The following is a 22,591-nucleotide window of genomic DNA, read 5'->3' as shown; positions in this document are numbered from 1 at the left end:
AGATGCCTACGAGCATAAATTAAGCCTTGTAGGCAGACTTACTCATAGGTCAGTGGCATCAAAACTGTACTTTTAAAGAAAATAAATGCGTCTTTTGCATCTAACCGAGACCATCTGTCAAGTGTTTACTGTCACTCAGAAAGAAAAGCTGGGCTCAAGATCTGGCCAGGGTTCTCCTGATGTGCTAACCATTTCTGCCGAACAGTCAGCAGATGCCGATCTGTTAAAAGGTTTAACAGTAATGAACGCTGATTATTCTGGATTCCTAAACCATCAGAGGCCAGGCTGTTCCCACTGCATGTGCACTGGCAGCGATCGCCTGTTTTAAAAAGTAAGCAGATTGCTCATTTATGAGGGTTCGCCTCAATGAACATGCAAACCGGGGATTTCTCATACGAGTGCACAACAAATGGTAAAAATAGCCAAATTGATTCATTTGTCCTGTCCAAAGCGATCTGCCTAGTTTGAAGGCAGTTATTGGAAAGATTATGTGTTTGCATTTAATTGACAATGGGAGCCAGACATACTTCCTGTCGTTGCCCCAACAGAGGCCTGGGGATGTGTATAATGAAAACATTTTTAAGTCTGGTTTATTGAGGTTGTAAATAGCAAGAAATGACATATGCATGCCCTCCCACCCTTGATGGTCTACATAACCAAGCACACATCATAAATGTGAGCTCTGCTTAATTCACTGTAATTCAAGCATTCTGACTGGCAAACTAGTGATATTTGTGAAGACTCCCCATGTCCTACAAAAATGCTACAACCTTTATTATACAGCCTTCTATACTTCACAATAGAAGGATTTAAAATTCTGAAAAGGGTTGAATGATAATTTTGTAAAGGGCTCAAGTTGATTAAGTGATTTATGAAAAAACATTTTTTTTTCTCTCAATGCTCAGTCAATGCTCCTTTTAATAGAGCGTCACTTTATTTATGTTACCCAAAAAGTGATGCTCTTCAGGATTCCACAGATCACAATGTTCTGCTCAGTAAATGCCATTCCATGTGTTCAACTACACAAGGGGACACTTTCGTACTGCTTTGCTTCGTCTGCTTAATCTGCACCATGCGGCCCCTGCAGTTTTATCAGCGCTCTCACCTTCCCTTGCTTGATTAATAATGCACACCCGTCCCCTGTGCATGCTCCCTCTCCAAACGTTGCGTAGGAAATTCAGTGCATTACACAAATATATGTGACAGTGAACCAAGTTTGGTACATAACCAGTGTCAGGAATGCCTCCCACGTAACCAAACCTGTCCAAAGCCTCCAGCCCAGGTCATCAGGTGTCCCTAGCCAGGCCAAAAGTTATTTTATCCCAGTTAGAACAAAAGGTGAACTGGCCAGAGAATCCCTATAAGAGCCCAAGCGTATTTCTACCTGTCAAACCTCTCTTGGCTGAGTTGCAGTATTCAACATTGCCCTTTAATTTAAATTAGCCTTTACTGTACCTTACAGACCACCCCCTCCCATTTCCTTCAGCTAATGACACAATACCTGCCACTCGGCCTCCATCAGCATTATGGCTGTGAGCTGCACACATTAGCTACCCCTGAAATAACCTGCACAGCCCACAGTGGTTGCGCAAAGCATTTTTTAAGCAATCATCAGCCCGAAATGATGGCCCATTATCGCTTCTGAACACAGACTAAATGCAATGACAGGGGTGTTCCTATTCCATTACCACAGTGATATTACAATCCAGCTGCTGCAAATCTGAACAAATGCATTTTTGAATAAGAGGAATTAGGGAGTAAATGAGACATTTAATTGGAAAATGCAAGCACTCCCTCTCACTTTCTACCCCCTTTTCTCTCTCTCTGTCTCTCTCTCTTTCTGAGTCTCAAGGTAGTGCTTTTTTTGAGGCTCTGAAGAGGGTCTGATTCGGGTGAGGTCCTCGGCTCCATATAGAATTCCATTTACTGCCGCAAAACAGCAGAATTTCAATGGGAAACGGCCTCTTCCATTTCCCCTTAAGTGCTCAATGAAATATTCATCCTTTGTCTTTATCTGTCTGAGTTACTAGAGGAAGGATGATAAAGTGTGCAGAGAACTGACTGAGGATCTCTCTCGCTTGGTCCGACACCTCACTGGAGCATGTACACAGCCATGTCCCTGCACCCTCCCGCCACCCCCTCCTGTTTTACACACATATTCACTCGCCCCAACCCCAGATTTCAAAGAAACACACTTTTTTTTTTTTTGCCAGGCAGCTTGACTCAGTCAGCCTGGAGTGTCGGCCCTTTGAGTGGGAGAGTAGCGCAAGCGGGTAAAATAGGGCCGCCGCATCCTGCCCGACTGACTGACGGAGAGTGTAATTTCTCAGCGCATTTCAATGGAGGGCTAAACGCCATCTCCAATTTGCCACAGATGTGGCTGCTCCTTCCGACTGAAGCAGTGATGTGGTTCGGCGGTTGAAGCGGGAGGCGAGGCTGGAGACCATGCATTATTTATACGCTTTGTGTATCGATTGATCAAGCGCAAGCCGCATTGAAGTGTGCATCTGAGTTTCGCTGCCTGTTTGCTCTCCAGCCTTTTGTAGCTGTTTAATGAGGTGATGTAGCTGTACGGGGCAACACACATGCAATATGGCCAACCAGAGTAATAGCAAGGCACCGCCTGAAAGAAAAATAAGGAAATGGTTTATTTGTCTAAGACCCATTGTCAGTTTGAGGTGTAGGTGTGTGTATGTTTTAGTGTCTGTACAATGAAATATGGATACAACATATGTTGAGTCTTGTGTTCCTTACCAGTGTAGATATGCATTTGTCTTAATTCTGGGGTCTTGGTTTTCTGAGCGTGAGGATCAATATACTTTAGCAATAGTTTTGGACAAGTGCAACAAGTGTAATAATTACTTAAGCCAATTTTCAAATAAAAAATCCTTCGTCTTCGACAACTTCTGACTTCCCTGTCTTGCACACAGCATGACCTTGAAATCGCCTTGTTGCGGCCACATACCCTTTTTCTTTTCTGTTCATTTAATAAAACTTTAATTTCCCAAATCTTCCAACATTAAGTATAAAAATCATTGTATTCCACTAATATGAGGTCGATATTTTGCCCAGATGCGTGTGTTTATCGATCTGACTTCCATGTCTTCTTAATGCAGCAGTTAAGCTCTGAGCAGAGCTCCCTGGTCCTGTGCGAGACCCTGGTGGAGACGGTTTATGGAGAGCGAGGACAGATCGTCAAGTCCAAAGAGCGTAAAGTCTTCCTCTTCAACGACTTGCTCATCTGTGCCAACATTAACGTCAAGTGAGTGTCAGCACCAAGGTCATCCCTCCTGCCCACACCATGTCAGACCATGTTTAAAAAAAAATGAATAAAAAAAATGTGTGGAAGAGATAGAAAGTGCAGATACTTCTGAGACATTACAGAAACATTACGGGGATGTCGCTGAGCAGAAAGGGGTGAGCTGTAATGGCTAAGATGGACTGTGGAAATAACGGTGGAGTCAAATGGGCTTCATTATCTTCAAACAAATGACCGTGTTGTTAGCCAGTCAAGCAGGAATGCTTTTCATAGATCACTGGCCTAAAAGACTTGGCTGTCCCCCTCAAATAGATTAGCTATGACAGGCCCATTGATCACATCAGAGTCAAGCAAAGGTAAACCAGTGAGGACATACATTTTTTTTTCCACTTCCCACAAACTCTCTTATCCTGGCTTCCGAGTAATTACATCATTGCATGTTTTTTTGCACGATGGTCCAGGCGTCGACTTTAGCTGCCCTTTAAATTTGTGCTGAACCGATTGCTGCTCTGATTGTTCCTTATAGTGTGCGAATACATGAATAGCAATGGGGGCAGTGAAACAGCTGGGTTCTGTGTTCCTGGCGCAGAGACAGAATTGGTCAGACACGTTCTAATTTTGGTTTGTGACCAAGGCTTTCTTTTCTGGTGTTGTCATGTGATTTTCAAGATTCTGTATAGAGATTTTATCTGAGGAGTGTGTTTTTGGTGATCTCAAGTGTATGATACCATAAATACCCCATACAAAAAGAAATAGTCACATATTGAGGCCACTTTTATATGTTAAACCCAGTAATATTTGTAATTTAAACCCTACGAACTTTTAAGGAAAGGTTTTTAGGAATGACATATTGCATATTGTTTTTCAAAATTTTCAATACTGTGTTAACCTTCAACCCTTCAGGTGCAACTAGCTATTGACTATTTATAATTGAGATATTTTGGTACTGCTTCTTATATCTTGAAATACAGATTTATTTTTCTTTAACTAAGCTATTAGCCAGAAAATAAATCAAAACTATTGTGTACATGTAATGACTACAACATATATGAAGGTTTAACTTTTTGGAGCTCAGATACATTCACTTCTTACATACAGTTTATCTATTGTGTTACTGGCTTGAAAGCTGGTTGTAGAATGCTGTAAATATAAGTGAAACATGAAAAGTTTTTTAATCATCCTCCGTAGTCCTGGTCCAGAAAATAAAATGTGTTAAAGACTAGTGACGTCATATGTGGCAGAGCCTTACTTCCCATTCACACCACCAGGGGGCCTCCTGACATCAGCAGTCTGGTCCCAGTGGGTCCCAGGTATACCATGAAGTGGAGCGCACCCTTGCTCCAGGTCCAGGTGGTGGAGGTGGGGCAGGAGGCCTCCCAGAGCCAGGAGACCCTCTTCCAGCACAGCGGAGCCAGGCGTCCCGGAGGTGGCAGCGCCTCAGGTAAACACCAGCCAGGCTGTCACGCTCAATATCCCTGACACAGCCTCTTCCAGCAGATCATTATCTCCTCAAGTCGACACCTTTGTTGCCGGTGTGACGGCTGCGTTATTGCTCCTCTTGCTTTATAGAGTGGGAGGCGCAGCAGAAGAGGAAGGATACAGTCTCAGTTCACTCTCTGGTGAACCACAGACCCAGGAGTGCCATCAGTCTGCTCCCATTCTGTGTAATTAAGGGAATAATAGAAATAAATAAAGACCTGCAGCCTGATAAATGTGCCAGCACGATCCCTGACACTGTAATTCATGAGCAGGGGTGGCCTAGTGGGAAAGGAAGGTTGCCGGCTCAAAAAAACAAACCGCCAAGGTACCACTGAGGTGCCACTGAGCACCAACTGCTGCCCGGGCACCTGTCATGGCTGCCCATTGCTCACCAAGGGTGATGGTTAAAAGCAGAGGACACATTTCCTTGTGTCACTGTGTGCTGTGCTGCAGTGTTTCACAATGTCAATCTCTTTCCGTTTTCTTTTCCATATTATGCTGCCTTTTGCAGGGGCTCCGACCTAAACCCAGTGTCTCACCACCTTTATCCTTAATTGGGGGTTTATTGGTAGCATGTCTCGCCCCTCTCTGCTTGTAAGGATATAAAAAGTTTTGGGGCTACTTTTGATTCTCGTTTCCTGGCCTCTTCCCTCCATTCGGCTTTGCTCGTTTTCTACCCGGCAGCTCGCGTCTGGCTCACCCCCATCTCTGCTTTTATTTATCCTGCCTCCTCCCTGTTTCTCGCAGTTATCTGACCTGTTTTGGAAAAGCACGCTCGCTCAGCGGTTATGCAACAGTAAGCCAGCACTTTAATCACCGCTTCCCAGACTCCGGCGCGTCTGCTGTGCCGCTCCTCGGCCCGGGCCTGCTCGCTCGCTCGAGTTATGCGGTTATTTATAGCAGCGCGCCGGCACGGTCATGGCTCCCCCGCCCCCCAGTGATGTCACTCCATGGGGTTCCATCCCCTGATCCTTATCTCCTCCTGTCCCCCGGCTCATGACGGAGTGGACTCATTTTTCATCTCCTGCGGATCCCACTGTCGTAATTTATTGATGAGGTACTCTGGTCTTTCCGGGAAGTTCCTTTTAAATTCTTCCTTCTTCCCTTTCTCTCAATGGAGTGCCAAGTTTCCATCAGAACTTTGCAGCACCCACACCTTATCATCATGTTCCTGCTACAGGCCACTATAGGCCTACAGATGTCTCTGAAGAACACGGCGGTTCTAGCAGCGGCACCCGAGGATGCCTGTCCTGCATTGGCAGTCGGCACATGACGCAGGATTTTTTCCCAGATTCCCCCACTGCTTCTGTTCATTGGAGGTGCATTGAGAATGAAGGTCTGTCTGGACCTCTTTTTTTCTCCTGCATTCTCCTGCACTTGCCCAGGAACGAAAAAGCCGTGGATTACCGCGCCTGAATGTAAAAACCAATCCCCCCCAATCCCACCACACCAACTGGATTACGCTGGATTACAACTCAGCACATTCACCTCTGGTGAGGCAGCCAGATGTCCTATCGCCATAGAAACACCGTCTCCTCCTGGGCAGGCTGGCAACTTATTCGACGAAGGGGCGGAAGGCGTCACAGCCCACCTATTTGTGTTCAGATGTGTCAGGTATCGATTGTGCCGTGCCGGTGACAGATGTCTGAACCTGTCTGCTGACGGTGAGCCTGTTAAATCTCAGAGGTTGCCCCGCCGCCGCCACCGCCGTTCCGGCAGAACAGCCTTCAGTTCAGAACTTTGACGACTGCAGACAGACAGCTCTCTGGCTAAAGGGCCGCGCCTTATCGGGACCCTGCATCGGGCGCTTACATCAAGGCGGTGACAGGGGCTGCATGCAGCGGCAAAATTTAATTACGCACCTCATGTTGAGCCTCGGCGAGCCATTTTCAGGAGGTGGCGACGGCACTGGAGAGCGAGCAGCTCCAGGCTATTGATTCATGAGGTGGGCTCCCGGAGACCGCGGAGGGGACCTCGTTTCAAATCGATGGTACATTTCACATCTAATGAGACACCTGCGTTCCCCCTGCCACATGAAAAGAGCTTCATATTTCCAAATTGCTTCGTCTCCAAAATTTTCCCGCTTTTGCAACCCCTGCTCCCTTAAGAGTTCCCATTGTGGTTCAACAAACAATGGTGGTCAATGCATCTTGCATATTGATCTCTTCTTGTTGGAGGTGTGCTAGGGGAACTATTGACGAATGAAAGTTTTGTCACCGCCTCCTGAGAGTCTCTTAAACGGCAACTTTAAAACGTGCCTGAAATCCATTCTGCCGTGAGGCTACCAGCCTGGACTTTAATTTGTCAATTACACAACAAGAAGGTCCGATATGTGTTTGTTACTTTATAGTAGTTCTCTCAGCTTGTTGGTGACCTTGATTAAGTTGTGAAAATGGTAGATGACCACACTTTCTCTTTTAAAGCATGTATCCAGTCAACAGCCTTTCCGCTAGGAATACACTGCCCTGCCCAAAATCCAAAACACAATATGTACTCCAGAAGTTGCTGCAGAAAAGTGCAGGAGCTGGGTTAAATATGAATGTGTGTTTTTTTCTGCAGGAAAGGGGATTTTAGGGCCTCCCAAGCTTTACCAGGAACTGCAGGAACTTCAGCACGATCTCTCTGTGGTTGAGAAGGTCACACTGTTGGTGGGAACGCTGCAGGGGACATACCAGGTGAGAGGACCACACTCTGAAAATGTCTTCATTGTTTTCACATGTTTAACATTGTGATGGTGTCATGTCGTTTGGTGCTGAATGGTAAAGAACACAAAATTTTGTGCCGTGTTTGATGACGCTACGCAAGGCATGTTCATTTAAGTTACACAAGCGCTTGCTAGTTGTCCATATCTCGTAGAAATACATTTTTTTAAGTAAGTGTATTAATTTCCGAAAGCCAGAAGGTGAACTATTATAACGATTTTTTGAAAACTAATACCACCATGTCAGTGGACATTGTAAGCATGATCCCTATTACAGCCATTGTTGGAATACATGCACATTCAAAGATTTTCAGCACTCAAGAATTCTGATTGGTGGTGATCCAATGAATGTGAAATTAGCAGCATAATATTGACATGTTATTATGAAATATATTACCCTGTTAAGTTAATTGCAAATAATGAAATGCTAATGTAAACCTGGGCAGTGGTGGCCTTTCATGGCTGCCCACTGCTCACCAAGGGTGATTATCTCTGACTATCCTAAACTTTAACTGAAAATGTGAAATATTCAGATGGGTATAAACAATGGCACTACATGCACTTCTGTCACGGGTTGGTGCAGTGTAGGAAGGAATGGACACAAACGCACGACTAACAGACAAGGGGTCTACTGAAACTCAGACAGGAACAGCATGTTGATAAAACCATTCATGACCAGACAAAGACATGACATGGAAGGATACATTTCCACACAGATGCAATCAGGTACTCTGGGCTAAGTTGGACAAATCTCCGGTCTGGAATAGAGACCCAGGGGAATAGAGACACCCCGTAAACTCAGGTTTATGATAACTTCCTTTACGCAATTTAAATTGGGCTTATTGTTCCTGGTATAATACTCTCCACTATTTGAATTGAGAACATCAGACCCCCAAAGCGCAAAAAAAAAAAAAAAAAAAAACGAGTTCATGCATGTCTTTTGGATGCAGGAGCTGAACATGATTGCTTTTGGCTGCAAGGAGAAGTGTGTAATTGTCTTGTGTGGTGGGGGAAAGTGCACTTGGTTCTTAAGCACTCTCCATCATCACAAAGAATCAGGAAGCACTCATCGTACTCACATGAATGGATTGAAGTTCTGACAGAGGTTGCCGCATGATTTTGTTGTAAACGCTCTAAAAGTTGTTGCCAGCTACATATGTGAAAATGGCCATTTTTCCCAGAGTGTGTGTTCTCACAGTGGGCTGATTGTGGGCATTACAAGAAAAATGAGTCACGCTACTGGTCTCCCAGAGTGTGAGGTTCTAAAATACCAGAATAAAGGTCAACAAAAAAAAAATAGATATAAAGTCTGGTGAGTCACACACAACACTCTCAATAGTTCAAAGTCTAATATGCACAGTAATCCCAATGTCACAATGGAAACACAGTCATAGGGAAACCAAGGTAACCATTCACATCTACCTTATGGAGGGGTGAGTTGCAAAAAAAAAAGGCCTCAAACAAGTCTTCCTTCCATTATCCACTCCAACCAGCACAAGGCCCTTGCTGTTCTTCAGTGCATGTTGAGTCAACTTGCGCCCGGTCCCCGTCTCCAAATGCCCTCTCTTCATGCAGTCAGAACACAAGGAACTCGCAGTAACACTCAGCTGTTCTCCACACACCAAACCAGTTTCATTCCATGGGCGTTGAATCAGTATCAGAACCCTTCTGCACTTCTGATAGCACCAGACTCACTCTCAGTCGCTCTCCACACTGGACAGCAGCACCCCAGACATGTGCTGCCACTCTCATTCACCTCATTACTGCCTCATCAATTCACAAATCAAGGCGGGCAGCAGTCTTGTTTCCTCTAGCCAAATGAAGGAAGACGCCACCCCATTTTGGTCATGAAATCATACAGCACCAAACCTTTTGCATTTGACATATGAGTTTGTGTGTCCTTTTTTTGCAGAACCTGAACACCACCGTAGCGCAGGATTGGTGCCTGGCCTTGCAGAGGCTCATCCGCATCAAAGAGGATCAGATCCAGAGTGCCAACAAATGCCGCCTTCGCCTGCAGGTGCCTGGCAGGCCGGACAAGTGAGTGGCGCTCCCACTGCTGGCCTGTAGACGGTGGTTAATCAGGCTTCGCGGCGCTGCTGCAGGCCTCTATTCCCACACTTTTTGACCTCATCCTTAACACAGAGCGACCCGTGAGGCGCAGGAAGATAATGGCGGCTGACAAACGCTCTAAACTGCATCTGCGGCAGCGTTATGATGATGAAATATCCTGACACTACGTTCGCTTACCCCCGACGAGCATATTACCTGGCATTACAAGCCGGCGGCGTTAAAGCGGCTCTTTCTTGCCCGACCTTTTCCGCTGAGTGCCGAGTTGCAAATTACAGACCTAATAGAAATGAGGGGATGAGTCATTAAGTGATCACACACCGATTCGTTTCCCTCGCGCCAGGCACAGGGAATAATTGACAAGTGCCGCCTTCTAAGCAGATGTGGCCCACACGCTGTGCATTGTGTAGCGCCGCCATTGTCTTATTACTTATAGCCCACATTAAGATGATGTGTGTTCTGTGTCCCTTTACACAGGAGGCAGTGGTGGCCTGTATGGCTCTGAGAAGAGAATTAAAGCCCCCGTGTAGAAAGGTAGTCGGTCTAGTTGAATGGGCCTGCCTGCGCAAAACAAAGATAGAGCAATAGAGCGCATAGAAGGATGATGACGACGGATTGGAGGGTGGGGGTGATGGAAAGGTGAAGGACAGGAGAGGTGAGGCAGGCTGTATAGGTCCTCTCACTATTGTCGTAAAATAGGTGAGAGCCATTTTACTGACTTTTTGACACTGTGTCGACCCTGATATCTCCATTTTGCACCACTGACCAACAAGGCTACACTCATACACCCTCATTACATGACCAAGACAACAAACCACACCTTTTCATTTGGCAATTAACACTCCAGGGCTGGTCTGTCTTGTTCATGCCACTTTGTAAGAAATCATCTACATGTTTAGTTTGATAGCCATCTTGGTCCAAAGATGGTTATCAGTGTGGTAGTGTCACAACCATGCTGGCATGACGAGGCAGGTGAACAGAAGTGATGACAAGTAGGTGATGAGAAGACAAGGAAGGAAGGACGCAATCACATGACATCACGAAAACCAGGGTTTAACGGTGAAGCACAGAACAGGGGAGACATCCGAGCCGTTGGTGAACCTGGAACATAACATCAAAGACCTGACGGCGAACAGAAACGAACAGGGCAGCTTTATATGTTAGACACAGGTGAAAACGATTAGGGAACATTACACATGACAGTGAAACTCCGGTCCCGATCTCGGACCGGATCATGACAGGTAGACACTATAACTTTGGCTTCTCTACTTTAAATGAGTTTATAAAGATGGTTATTGTCATGCCAGGCAGGTTTAAAGTGAGTGAGGCTCAATATTTTGCACTAAAGTGGGTTTTATTAACAAAAAAAGAAACAGCTGGAAAAACTGATACATCCAGCACAATAGAGAGCAAATTAAAATTTCCACTTCCACACAATGCATGACAGGGTATTGCGGTAAACAAATCATTTATGAAAGGTCCTAATCACCCAAACAACCATGTCCATCTGTATTAGAAATTTCATTGAAATTACAAATTTCACATTTCCCTGCCTTGAGAAGCATGTTAGTTCCTAAATATTCACTACTCTCCAAAATAGTAGATGCCTCGTTTGCCCGCACTTATTAGTTTTATGAAATAAATAGTTTTCATGTCTGTAAAGAAGGCTTATTGCAATTTCTTCGTTGCTATTGACTTGCATGTTGCATGAAATTTGAAGCTGTTGCAGTTAGCTTAGAAGTTTAAACATATAATAATTTCTGAACAGGCAGCACTAACTTGCAAAGGATTGTCCAGTTTGCAAAATTAACAATCCCTCTACTAAGAGAAGCTATCATAGAGAAGCTATCAAACCCCTGTCATGTCCTCAACCGCATTCCATTCTTTCCTGGATCTGCCCCACTTGTCACACTGATGGCATGATCAGCACCAGCAATAGGGGTCTCTTCCTCTTTGAATCTCCCTTCTTCTCCCACGGCAGCATGCAGCCACTCGTGCAGTGACTCTGACTCAGCAGTCAGCAGATCACCAAGCAAGAAGTCGTGTTGGTGCGGACAGGGGAGGGCATATTATAATATTTTAACAAACCTTTACACTCATTAGATACATTGCCTGAATTGAAGGGTGCAGAATCTGAAACACAGCTGTGTGGAGTCAGTCTTATTCAGAGAGACTTTTCATCAGTGCAGGACTGATCTTTAACCCGAAAAGCCTTGATGCAAAGAACTGACTTCTGCTGAGATTACATAGGACATTCTGTGAGGAATTTCAAAGAACAATACGTAAGACTTGAGCCCACGCTTATCGAAAACTGCTGTTGTCTTTAAGTTATGTGTTATGTCGGTGCTGGAGTGTGGCTGAATTTGTGAACACGGCTTTAGGAGAGCAGATCAATAACAAAAAGAAGCAGTACATCAATAAAAAAATGATACAATATGCATAAACACACAATCTCAATCTCATATTTTTTCCTTTTTCCCCGACTGAATTCATTAATGTCTGTAGTGGCTCTGACATATAAAGGCCACATCATTAATTATGTTGACTGTACTTTGATTTAATGCATCACGAAAGTCTGATTCCTCCACTAATGTGTAGTGCTGCTCTCAGGATGTGAATTAGTGACATTGTAGGAAGAAAAAGTAGATTTCTTGATGTTCTCAGTCCAGTTTACAAATAGCCCATTCTGCACCGACTCTGACTTATTTTCAGTCATGCTGACCGGAACACCGGTAATTGTCCTGAATCATCCATCATAAACTCAGGTCATTCGGTGCACTGTACAACTTACCGTATCATTAAGTACTACTGGATGTTTTTCAAAATCATTTTATTATGCTTCCACCCAGTTTCAGTCATGGTGACCATAACTCATAACTTTCCTGCAATCATCTTTAAATATATTTATATATTTTTTTCTTTTTTCTTCTTCATGTGGATGTGGGGATTTGTATGTAAAGGAGCAGTGGTTAACCCAGCAAATACGGTAGTGGACCCGGAAGGTCCAATTCTGAACCACCAAGGTGCCACTGAGGAAAGCACCGTCCCCACACACTGCTCCCCGGGCGCCTGACATGGCTGCTCACTGCTCACCAAGGGTGATGAGTCGTCAAATACAGAGGACACATTTCGTTGTATCACCATGTGCTGTGCTGCAGTGTTTCACAATGACAATCACGTCACTTTCGATACGTAACTTTTGACACCTCAGGCTTCAGGAGACATGCACACTGGCATTGCTGAGAGACTGTGATACAGAGACAAATGGTCTGCTGTTTCTTTTTATAGTTTGCCAGGACTCCGCAGTGCCTGTGATTTCACATTAATTGAGTCCGACCTTCTCCGGCGACTGACTGGATGAACCACAGGCCTTTGGGGTGGTCTTTGCACTGGCAGGTGGCTCGGTGGGTGCCTGAGCAGATCTCATGCAGCCTGCTGAGTCATGGTGGCAGATTGTGGCGAAGAGAGCAGGGGCGGACTGGCACATGAACACACACACACACACACACACACACACACACACAGACACAGCACGTCCTGCACTGCGGGGAGAACCAGGAGCCTGAACCAGAGCAGCAATATGACGTGCAGGGAATCTCAACCGGGGCCACGACAGCCGCAGACGCTCAGAGCGGTGCATAATTAACACCTGGTGCCAGTCCCTTTAACTCCCAGCGGTGTGTTAACAATTTCTGTCAAAACCGTATGGGTGAGCAAACAGACATGGGGTGCACACGTTGTCCTGAATAAAGCCTTTTGGGAAGGTAGCAGTTTAATGCATGGTCCGTGAGAAACAGGCATCTGACACAATAATGTGCTTGACTTTGGAACGTCTGCGGTGTAAAAAGCGTGTGGTGGGGTGAGAGAGCAGAGTGTAAAAAAAACTCTTTCTCCTTCCACACAAAAGCACTGTATTCAAACCACTCCAACTTGATGTTACCTGGCAGAAAGAGGCATGGCACAATAGAGGTTAAAAAATGAACAGTTTCTAATTTATTAACACCAGTAAATAATTATTGCAGTCACATGTGAATATTGTATGTAAAAAGGTACAAAATAAGAGGAAAGAGTAGAGAGAAAGAGAGAAGGAGCAATGAGAAAAATGAGATGATAGAGCAGGCTCAAAAACTGGAAAATCCCCTTCCCCACATGTGAACAGACCTTTGTGCCCCTGGCCTACAAGAAATTGTCATAGACCAATCAGAACCGGTTGTTTCTGATGTCACGCCCCCGTGTGACATCAGGGGAAGACAAAGAGAGTGGGTGGTCCTGACAGCCGACACCTCACACGTTTGGCTCGGGGGCCTCCCGTCTGGGCAAGACAAAGAGGGTAGGTGGTCCCGACGGTCAACACCTCACACGTTTGGCTCGGGGCAGGCAAATGTCACACTGCCGTCCGACAAAAGGCATGTAAAACAGAGGTGTTGAATCTTCATGCACAACAAAGGCACAGGAATGTCACATTTCTTCTTGCAGACGGCCGCTATGCAAAACAAAAGCATGGTCCTGCGACGCCCCATCTTCCAGCGGCACAGTCTGATCTGTGGCTAATTGAAATATGCTGCCTGCCTATGAAGTCAGTGATAGTGTCACCACAGTTTCACATTTATTGTTACTGCTAGTTGTGCTACTACTAGTCTTTATACTGCTCAGCAGCATCAGACACTGCATCAGACACTACTTAAGAAAGAAAAAGTGAAGTGATGGTCATTGTGAAGCACAGCAACAAAATGTGTACTCTTTTTAACCATCACCAGTAGGTGAGCAGTAGGCCCCGGGAGCAGTGTGTGGGGTCGGTACCTTGCACAAGGGGCCATTGGTGTCTCGGGCTCAGCCACCGTTTGCCTGCATGACAGAATGTTCCTGAACACTAACGGTGCCGATTTTTTAATATGTGCAAAGGTTTTCTGTTTTCTGCCATGACACTGTCGTTCTATGTTCCACGTGCCATGCCAGGCCAGGCCAGATCTCCCCATTAATGGAGATCAGGGTCAATGCCCTGGGCAATGCCGTGGGCGTGACTCCACAGACAGCTGCATTTGATCACATTTCCTCTCTGTAAATGTCCTGCAGGCTAAACAAACAGGGATCAGGTAACCTGCCCCCTAGTGGTCATAATTGTAGTCTTAAATGGACAATTAACAAAAACAGTGGTAAATCACCTCACCGTGTCCTTCTCCTCTCAAACCAGGTCTGTCACCAAATGCCAAGAAGGAATGGTCATGTTGGGGAGGGATGACCATTGTATTCTTGTATAATAGGTTCAAACCATCAACCTTCCAATAACTCACCCTGTTCCTGTTATATCAGCTTCAGTTTTTGATAATGTGATAAAACAGTGACTAAAACTGTTCCATAAAAGTGCATTGCATATTTTTGCACCAGATTCATCACAAAACAAGTTGCCAAAATGTCTCCTGACTATGATGAACATTTAGAATGTTCACAGATTAAGAATACTGATGAGCTGCCAGAACGCTTTGAAGGTCAGGATACACCGTATTTCCACACTGATTGGAAGGAAAATGACAGCTTAATCAGAGTTCTATGCGTGTATTACATTTATCTTCACTTTGTACAGCCAGCAGAAGCACAGCGTTCACTGCAGCACCCAACATTGCTCTTACAGCTTTAAAACAAGAGCATATATGTTTTCCCCCCAATGACATCTGTGGGAAACATGTCCCAGGATGCACTGATTATATTGAGGTGATTACATGCCGTCATTTTGTCGTCATTGCTGTCACGCAAAATTAAAATAACTGACTAACTTTTTTCCTCCAGGGGAATCTAGGTGTTCCACTAAATTATGTTGTCTGCTCTTCATACCTAATTACCAGACTCTGATTTGTCCTTCAGATGTAGAACGTTGTGGGAGGTCATATTTGGCAGTATGGCGGCACAATGCCTCGCGTTTCCAAAATGGTGACTCGAAAAGGGGTCCCAGTGGCCTGTGACGTGCTCTAGCTGCCGTGACCCAAAAGCAGATTGATGATTAACTGAATATTGTCAGCGTGAGAGCATATGGAGAGTGAGAATATGTCTTGAGGGACACCAAATATAAGCAGTTTTTGCTTCATGGTACAATATTACACTTTGAGAAGTACCAATTAAGTAAACAGACACTGAAGTTGTTAAATCAGTAGAAAATGTAGTAATGGGTAGACAATATGGACCAGAAGCTACGGTTTGTCTTTTTTTAATTATAATGTTCTAGGAAGCCATTGTATTTATTCAGTTGAGGAATTTATTTCATGTTCTGCATACTCTTTATTCTGCACCCCCAGGAGCACCCTTCCTGAGGTCTCCACAGTTGATTTTATTAAATTGTATTTTTTTACCTGTTCAAACTATGTATTGGATCTGGAGCTAGAGCTAGATAATCACAAGATTATTCTTGTTCAAGGCCAGCAGTGAAAGCATGAAAACTTGGAACCAGCAAGAACATTTAGTGACCTTAATCTGGAGAAAAGGAAAAAGTGATTGAACATAGCACTGCTATCTAAGGCCATGTTAAATAACAAGGTCCAAGGTATGACTGTGCTTATGTAAGACAAGACAAATCTGTAATAGATCAGTAGTGATATCCTGCATTTATGTCCTGTAAATGAATGTTAAAAATCCAGTTATTGCAATGTTACTGAAAGTTTGCTAAAAACCAGCTTAATCTTTATCCATTTTGATCTATGTCCAGTAGAGGTGTGAACTTTCACTGGTCTCACGATTCGATTACGATTAGCAGTGCCTCGAAATCGATGCATCGCGATGCATCCCAGCCATTTTCTACATGGTCACATGATGTTTCCAGATACCAGAGTTATGGTCTCGTGCGCCTGTGTGGACGCTCTGATTTGCTCCAGAGCAGAAAAACTTGTTACGTCCGCACTCACCTTGTAACAGTTGTAACTGGTTGTTCTCCTTTAAATGCACATGGCACTATGTTGTGGGCGGAGTTAATCGTCTGCCCCGGTCCTGATGCAGATCGACATCCCCACCAAGCAGAGGAACCGAGGTCCTTGTTTTATTTCATTTTGTATTACATAAAAGCAGTAATATTTGGTACGTGTAATGTCCAAATTGGTCACGTGAAAATACGTGCAGCGTAAAACTCCTACCCAGAGTGGCGCTGTTCCCAGATCAGGCTGAAATTGAATTCCACGTCATCATGATATTATTGATTATGTTCTGCACTGCATTGATGCAGAATCGTCCACGTCTGCATCTCAATGCATCGATTATATGATTCATTTTAACACCCCTAATGTCCAGACACTCAAGATAATAGTTATTACTCTAAAAGATTTGTCCTTTAGTCTTTGTATATTTGGACTTTCTTCAATATGATTTCCATAATTGCCCTTCCTCATTACTGTCACACACTCATACACCCTGCCGCTGACCACCGCTCATTAATCAGGTGGACCATGCTGCCTGCTTTGTCTGGACCCATGGGGCAGAGTGAACGTGCCCCTGCCTTTCAACCTGATTCTCAACATATGTGTCCTGAGCCTTGGGCAGTGGTGCCCTAGCGGGTAAGGAGAACAGACCCGTTATCGGAAGGTTGCCCGTTCGGATCCCGAACTGCCAAGGTGTCACTGAGGTGCCACTGAGCAAAGCACCATCCCCACACACTGCTCCTCGGGCGCCTGTCATGGCTGCCCACTGTTCACCAAGGGTAATGGTTAAAAACAGAGGACACATTTCGTTGTGTCACCGTGTGCAGTGCTGTGTATCACAATGACAATCACTTCACTTTCACTTTCACTACTGAGCACTGCAGTCAACAAGTGGGGGGAATATGGAGAATTGTTCACAAAAAATTAATTTATTTTCTCTTGTTATCTGTCCAGAAATGTCTTCAGCAAATCATCAGTGAAAAGAGATCATTTCCATGCATGAACAGAAGTCTCCTGCCTTCCTGCCTCTTGAAAAGTGCTGCAAACATATATAAATCCGCCTCTCATTCTATGCTATTGCACCCTCTAGGTGGGAACTAATGCAGAGCATGCACTATGTTGGTGTGACACTATCTGCAGCACACTGATCCAGTCAATTACCCATTAATGATGTCTGAATGCAAATGGCTTGCCCCCGCCATGTGCCTAATGCGGTGAGAGCTCTTTTTGTGGCATCGATAGAGTTTTTTTTATTACAGGCTGGTTGCTAGGCCCACCGCCTAACAGATTCGTGGAGGCTGACTGTTTTCTCCTCTGCTAATTCACAGAGGTAGATCTGGAGGTCACTTGAACCCCCACATCCTTCAATTACTCATGTCAGATGTATATTATGCCCTTGCCAATGGTGCCCACACACAGTTGGGGAGTTATCACTGTCAGGCACCATTTGCCTGCATGACAGAATGTTCCGGATCACTAATGGTGCTCATTTTTTAATCTGTGCAAGGATTTTCTGTTGATTTTGATGGCCATGACATTGTCGTGTTCCCCATGCCATGCCAGGCCAGATCTCCCCCTTAATGGAGATCAGGGTCAATGCCATGGGCAATGCCATGGGCAATACTGTGGACATGACTCCACAGACAGCTGCATTCGATCACATTTCCTCTCAGTAAACGTCCTGCAGGCTAAACAAACAGGAATCAGGTAACCTGCCCCCTAGTGGCAATAACTGTAGTCTTAAATGGTCTTTTAAAAAAAAAACAGAGGTAAATTACTTTACTGTGTCCTTCCCCTCTCAAACCAGGTCTGTCACCAGGTGCCAAGAAGGAACGGTCATTTGAAGGAGGGATGACCATTGTATTCTTGTATAATGGTAGTGACCCAAAATGGCTTTTTTTTTTTCTTTAGTGAAGTGATTGTCACATGTGATACACAGCAGCACAGCACACACAGTGAAATTTGTCCTCTGCATTTAACCCATCACCCTGAGTGAGCAGTGGGCAGTCATGACAGGCGCCCGGGGAGCAGTGTGTGGGGACGGTGCTTTGCTCAGTGGCACCTCAGTGGCACCTTGGCGGATCGGGATTCGAACCAGCAACCTTCTGATTACAGGGCCGCTTCCTTAACCGCTAGGCCACCACTGCCCGATTATTCTCTCATTCTGGTCTTTCTGGAGAAATTGCTTTACATTGTTTTCATACATCTTACATGCAATAATATATTAAATTAGAATTCTCTCTGGATGCCTCTGTATGTCTAGTCAGTGGTAATGGTCACTTCAGAACACCACCCACAGGGTGAGCGGCCTCCCAGCGCTTAGTTTTGCATTAATTCCAGTGATATCTGTGTTTCTCTGCAGGTCTGGCCGCCCAGTGAGCTTCATGGTGGTATTTAACACTCCCAGCCCCCTCAGCAAGATCTCCTGGGTCAACCGGCTCCACCTGGCCAAGATAGCACAGAGTGAGTACTTCCCTCAACCTGATGGACCCGCCGTGGGGCCAGACTCTCTGACCAGCAGATAATAAGGTGCATTCACCGAGGACACCTTTTTGCTGAGGCAGTTACTGCCGAATAAGTGACATCTCAGAAGTCAAAGGCGTCTCGCCCTTACTTTGAAGCTTATATCTGCTCATTTTGAACCAAAACATAGTTCACTGCCATGGTAGTCTTTTTATAGAGCGGTCATATTGTACTGGATGTAAAGGTCAACACCAAGGCAACACAATATATGGTGTTGAACCTGCAATTATAACACGGCGAACATCACAGCAATGGTGGACTCACACAGTCACAAGGGATATTACAGCTATTTAAAGGAAGAACTACTCTGTGCAAATAAGTAAATAAATGAGCCTCTGTTGGTATTTGTGAGTGAGAGTGTTTTCACACTGTGAAGCACTGGCGCCCTGTAGAGGGTTTATTGCTGCCTTGTGCCGGTAAATTGCTGGGATAGGCTCTCGAACTCCATAATTGTACGTATATCTGGATTATATCGGATGACATATAACCTTGGTTAGCTAAACGAATGCAATTTTCTATGACTGTTATTATGACTTCTCATAATTGCATGGCTCTGGGTTGCATAGAGCATCATTCCGAGATCATTACATGCCCCAGCTATTTCAGATATTGTTGCAAAAAAAAAAAAAAGGATTCAGCTAATTAAGGGTTCTGCGATCAGTCGACAGGTTGAATCAGGTATGAGAAAGAGGGAGCGCTGCGGCGCTCAGGTAAAATAGCTCGCCGTTGCTGCGTGGGCGGCGGTGACTAGCCTCTTATTGTTACATCTTCGGAGCCGCGAAGCCACGCGTTTATCCCCCCTCTGTTTATCACAGAGACAAGAGAGCTTTTTATTTTTGGCCTTCAAATCAATGCGTGCGCTACAGTATAATCTTCCCGTTTTCCGTGAGGCAATCATCCCCTCAGCATTAAAAGTTAGGCCGAAATTGTCCCTCGCTACATCGGGCCTCGCCATCACTGCGAGGACTATAATTCACTCCGCCATTCATAATATCCAGCAGGGGAGGCGCCGCGATTTCATGGCTGCAGCGCTGGCCCTCACCGCGTTTGGGCACTCTGCAGACCTGGCCTTGTGTGTTGCGGGGAGGGAGGGATGGGGAGTCGGCACCACGTCTTTCCCCCCGCCGCCTTTCACGTCAAGAGCGCGGAAACAGCACGTTGGCAACTCGCCCGCTCCCTCGTGAGGCCTCTCCCGGTCCCCGCGGCCCGGCCGCCTCCTCTCCTGCGGCGCAGGCAGCTTGCCTCGCGGCCCCGTTTCGTCCCCGCCCTCCCCGCGCCGCTAAAATCCCCACCGGCCACTTTTCACAGCGTGGCCACTGCGTCAAGCCAGCGTCCCCGCGCATGGCGACGTTTCGGCAACGCGTAATTGGACGCCGGATAACACAGCTGCAGCGCAGACATGCACCCCAGTTAAATGTTAGACCACATTACGGCAAAACAAAATGCCCGCGAGGCGGATGAGGAACCGGCAGGGTTGTTGCGCGCATGCGAGCGGTAAAAGTGCATTTTGATCCTCTTCAGGTGCATTTTTATATATATATATTTTTTTTCATTTCGCGAGGGACCCGTTTGACTTGCAAGGGAAGGATGTCGAACATTAGCTCTCTGGCAGGGAGAGTGGAGCGAGTTGAAAAAGACCAGACCGCAGGAGCAGATCTTTCATTGTGGAGGCGATGCCTGTTAGAATAGTGTTACGTGAGTCGAATACGGCTCAGAAGCACAATGCTTGGGAGCACAATGCGTGGCCATAACGAAAAATATGCCTCTGTAACATAAAAGCATCTGGGAGGTTTTTTTTTTTTTCTTTCCTTTCTGAGCGTTGTTTTCTTCTCGGTTCAACCAAACACGACCTCTCTTCTGTTAACTGAGGTACGCGAACCGGAGCAACTCACCGTATGGTGGCCGTTGTTGCGTGTAGGACGCATCATGTGGGGATGGTGTGGGGGGGGACGTTGGCTCTTCTGAATACATTATACATGGCACAAAAGAAGTCACTCATCCAAAAACGTGATTCAAGCGTGGTCGAAGCGTTTTAGCAGACGGGCTTTCGAATCCTTGTAACGAGGGCAGTGAAAAGAAAAAAAAAAACGTGTTTGATGCATCTCCAGTGCTCCGCCCCCATCCAATACACCTCCTGCTGCCACGAACAAATGCTCGTGTAATTCTTTTGTTTTGCAGCAAAGGCCCGCCGGTCGGCCGGAAATCTGCAGCATGCGCGTCAACAGCAGGCCTCTTAACGCGGATCTCAACGCAGGCTCTAGTTTCTGGAACTGTTTTTGTGGTGATGAGCAAATAACAATCTGGGCTTGGGTCTAAGTGGATGCTGGCAGGGTAGCTGGAGCAAATCCCCGAGAAGACAGCAAGCTGCGCCCGAGTGAGAATGGCAAACATTTTGAAGAGCTTGTCAGAACGTGAGAGTAGAAATTCGGCATTTTGGACATGCGGACTGCCCAGTTGTTACCAATGTTTCCTTGTCAAGTGTCAATGTGCACCACATCTTGCCTAAAGTGAAGTGAAGTGACTGTCATTGTCATACACAGCACACGGTGACAACAAAATGTGTTCTCTGCTTTGAACCATCACCCTGAGTGAGCAGTGGGCAGCCATGACAGGCGCCCGGGGAGCAGTGTGTGGGGACGTTACTTTGCTCAGTGGCACCTCAGTGGCGCCTTGGCGAATCGGGATTCGAACCGACAACCTTCTGATTACGGGGTTGCTTCCTTAACCGCTAGGCCACCCCTGGCCCGCTTTGGGCCTCACCGTGTTTGGGCCTCACTCTGCAGACCTGGCCTTGTGCTTGTGTGTTGCGGGGAGGGAGGGAGGGAAAGATTAACGAGAGATTAATATGCTTACGCCGCTTGCACGCGACTCGTCTTTACCCCGCCGTCTTTCCGTCAAACTTTATGAAATGAGTAATATTGCCATGGTTCATTTCCATCCTACACTGTATACACCGTGAATAAAGATTGTTATACATGTGAAAAACGTGTTACGGTAAAAAGCCGCATGGGATACGACCGCTATGACACTCACAGCAGTGTGAAAAAATAGCAGGTAATCTAAAAATTCCACTGTAAATAAATAAAGCTCCATTTTCAGTCAAAATGAGTCTGTAGCTGTAGAATTCGAGAAATCATTACCGGGAATTTAAAAGCTAGACTCGTATCGAATGGAAAGTGGAGCGCATCGTTACAGCCCTAACGTACACCCGAGGACGGCGTGAAGTTCCTCGAGGAGCGGGAGCTCAAGCGGTTGTGAACCAACCTGGCCAAGATGTCAATTACACGTTAATTGCATTACGCCCACACTTTGCCTTTCCCATTTAGCTCAATGTAATTACAAGAAGGGAGATGTTGATATAATTTCACGGGTGGCCTGCTGTCGCTAAGCTTTCCCGCCCGCTCGCTGCAGATCGGCGCCGATATGGCCGCAGGAAGCCCTCTCGAGGTGTTTGCCGAGCCACTTTACTTGCGTGCACCAAGGTACCAGAGGGGATCCCCGAATGGCCGTTCCCCAGCTTTGCCAGATGATGAATGAAAAGGGGAACAGAGGAAACGTTTTTTTTTTTTTTTCTGCGCCCCCCTTCATCCAAGGTGCATGGCTGAGCGCGCCACGTCCGAGTCTCCCTCCGGCCCCCTTTTTCCACGCGTAATGATTTTGTTA

General features: G+C 45.8%; 1 protein-coding gene across 4 annotated transcripts in view; it reads left to right on the top strand.

Annotated features, from left to right (window-relative positions):
* arhgef10la (Rho guanine nucleotide exchange factor (GEF) 10-like a) overlaps positions 1-22,591 on the top strand; it is a 91,274-nt gene that overhangs the window by 27,696 nt on the left and 40,987 nt on the right. For all 4 annotated transcript variants that reach the window (XR_003751390.1, XM_028997818.1, XM_028997816.1 and 1 more), the window contains 5 exons: positions 3,117-3,262; positions 4,528-4,700; positions 7,298-7,413; positions 9,352-9,479; positions 18,768-18,868. Coding sequence is in view for 3 of the 4 variants with exons in the window: in XM_028997818.1 (XP_028853651.1) it covers positions 3,117-3,262; positions 4,528-4,700; positions 7,298-7,413; positions 9,352-9,479; positions 18,768-18,868 (664 nt within the window). In the remaining variant the exon portion in view is untranslated. The remainder of the gene's footprint in view (positions 1-3,116; positions 3,263-4,527; positions 4,701-7,297; positions 7,414-9,351; positions 9,480-18,767; positions 18,869-22,591) is intronic.

The sequence above is a fragment of the Denticeps clupeoides genome, chromosome 12, assembly GCF_900700375.1.
Source record: "Denticeps clupeoides chromosome 12, fDenClu1.1, whole genome shotgun sequence".
Lineage (NCBI taxonomy): Eukaryota > Metazoa > Chordata > Actinopteri > Clupeiformes > Denticipitidae > Denticeps > Denticeps clupeoides.
This window is presented reverse-complemented; position numbering and strand designations above follow the sequence as displayed.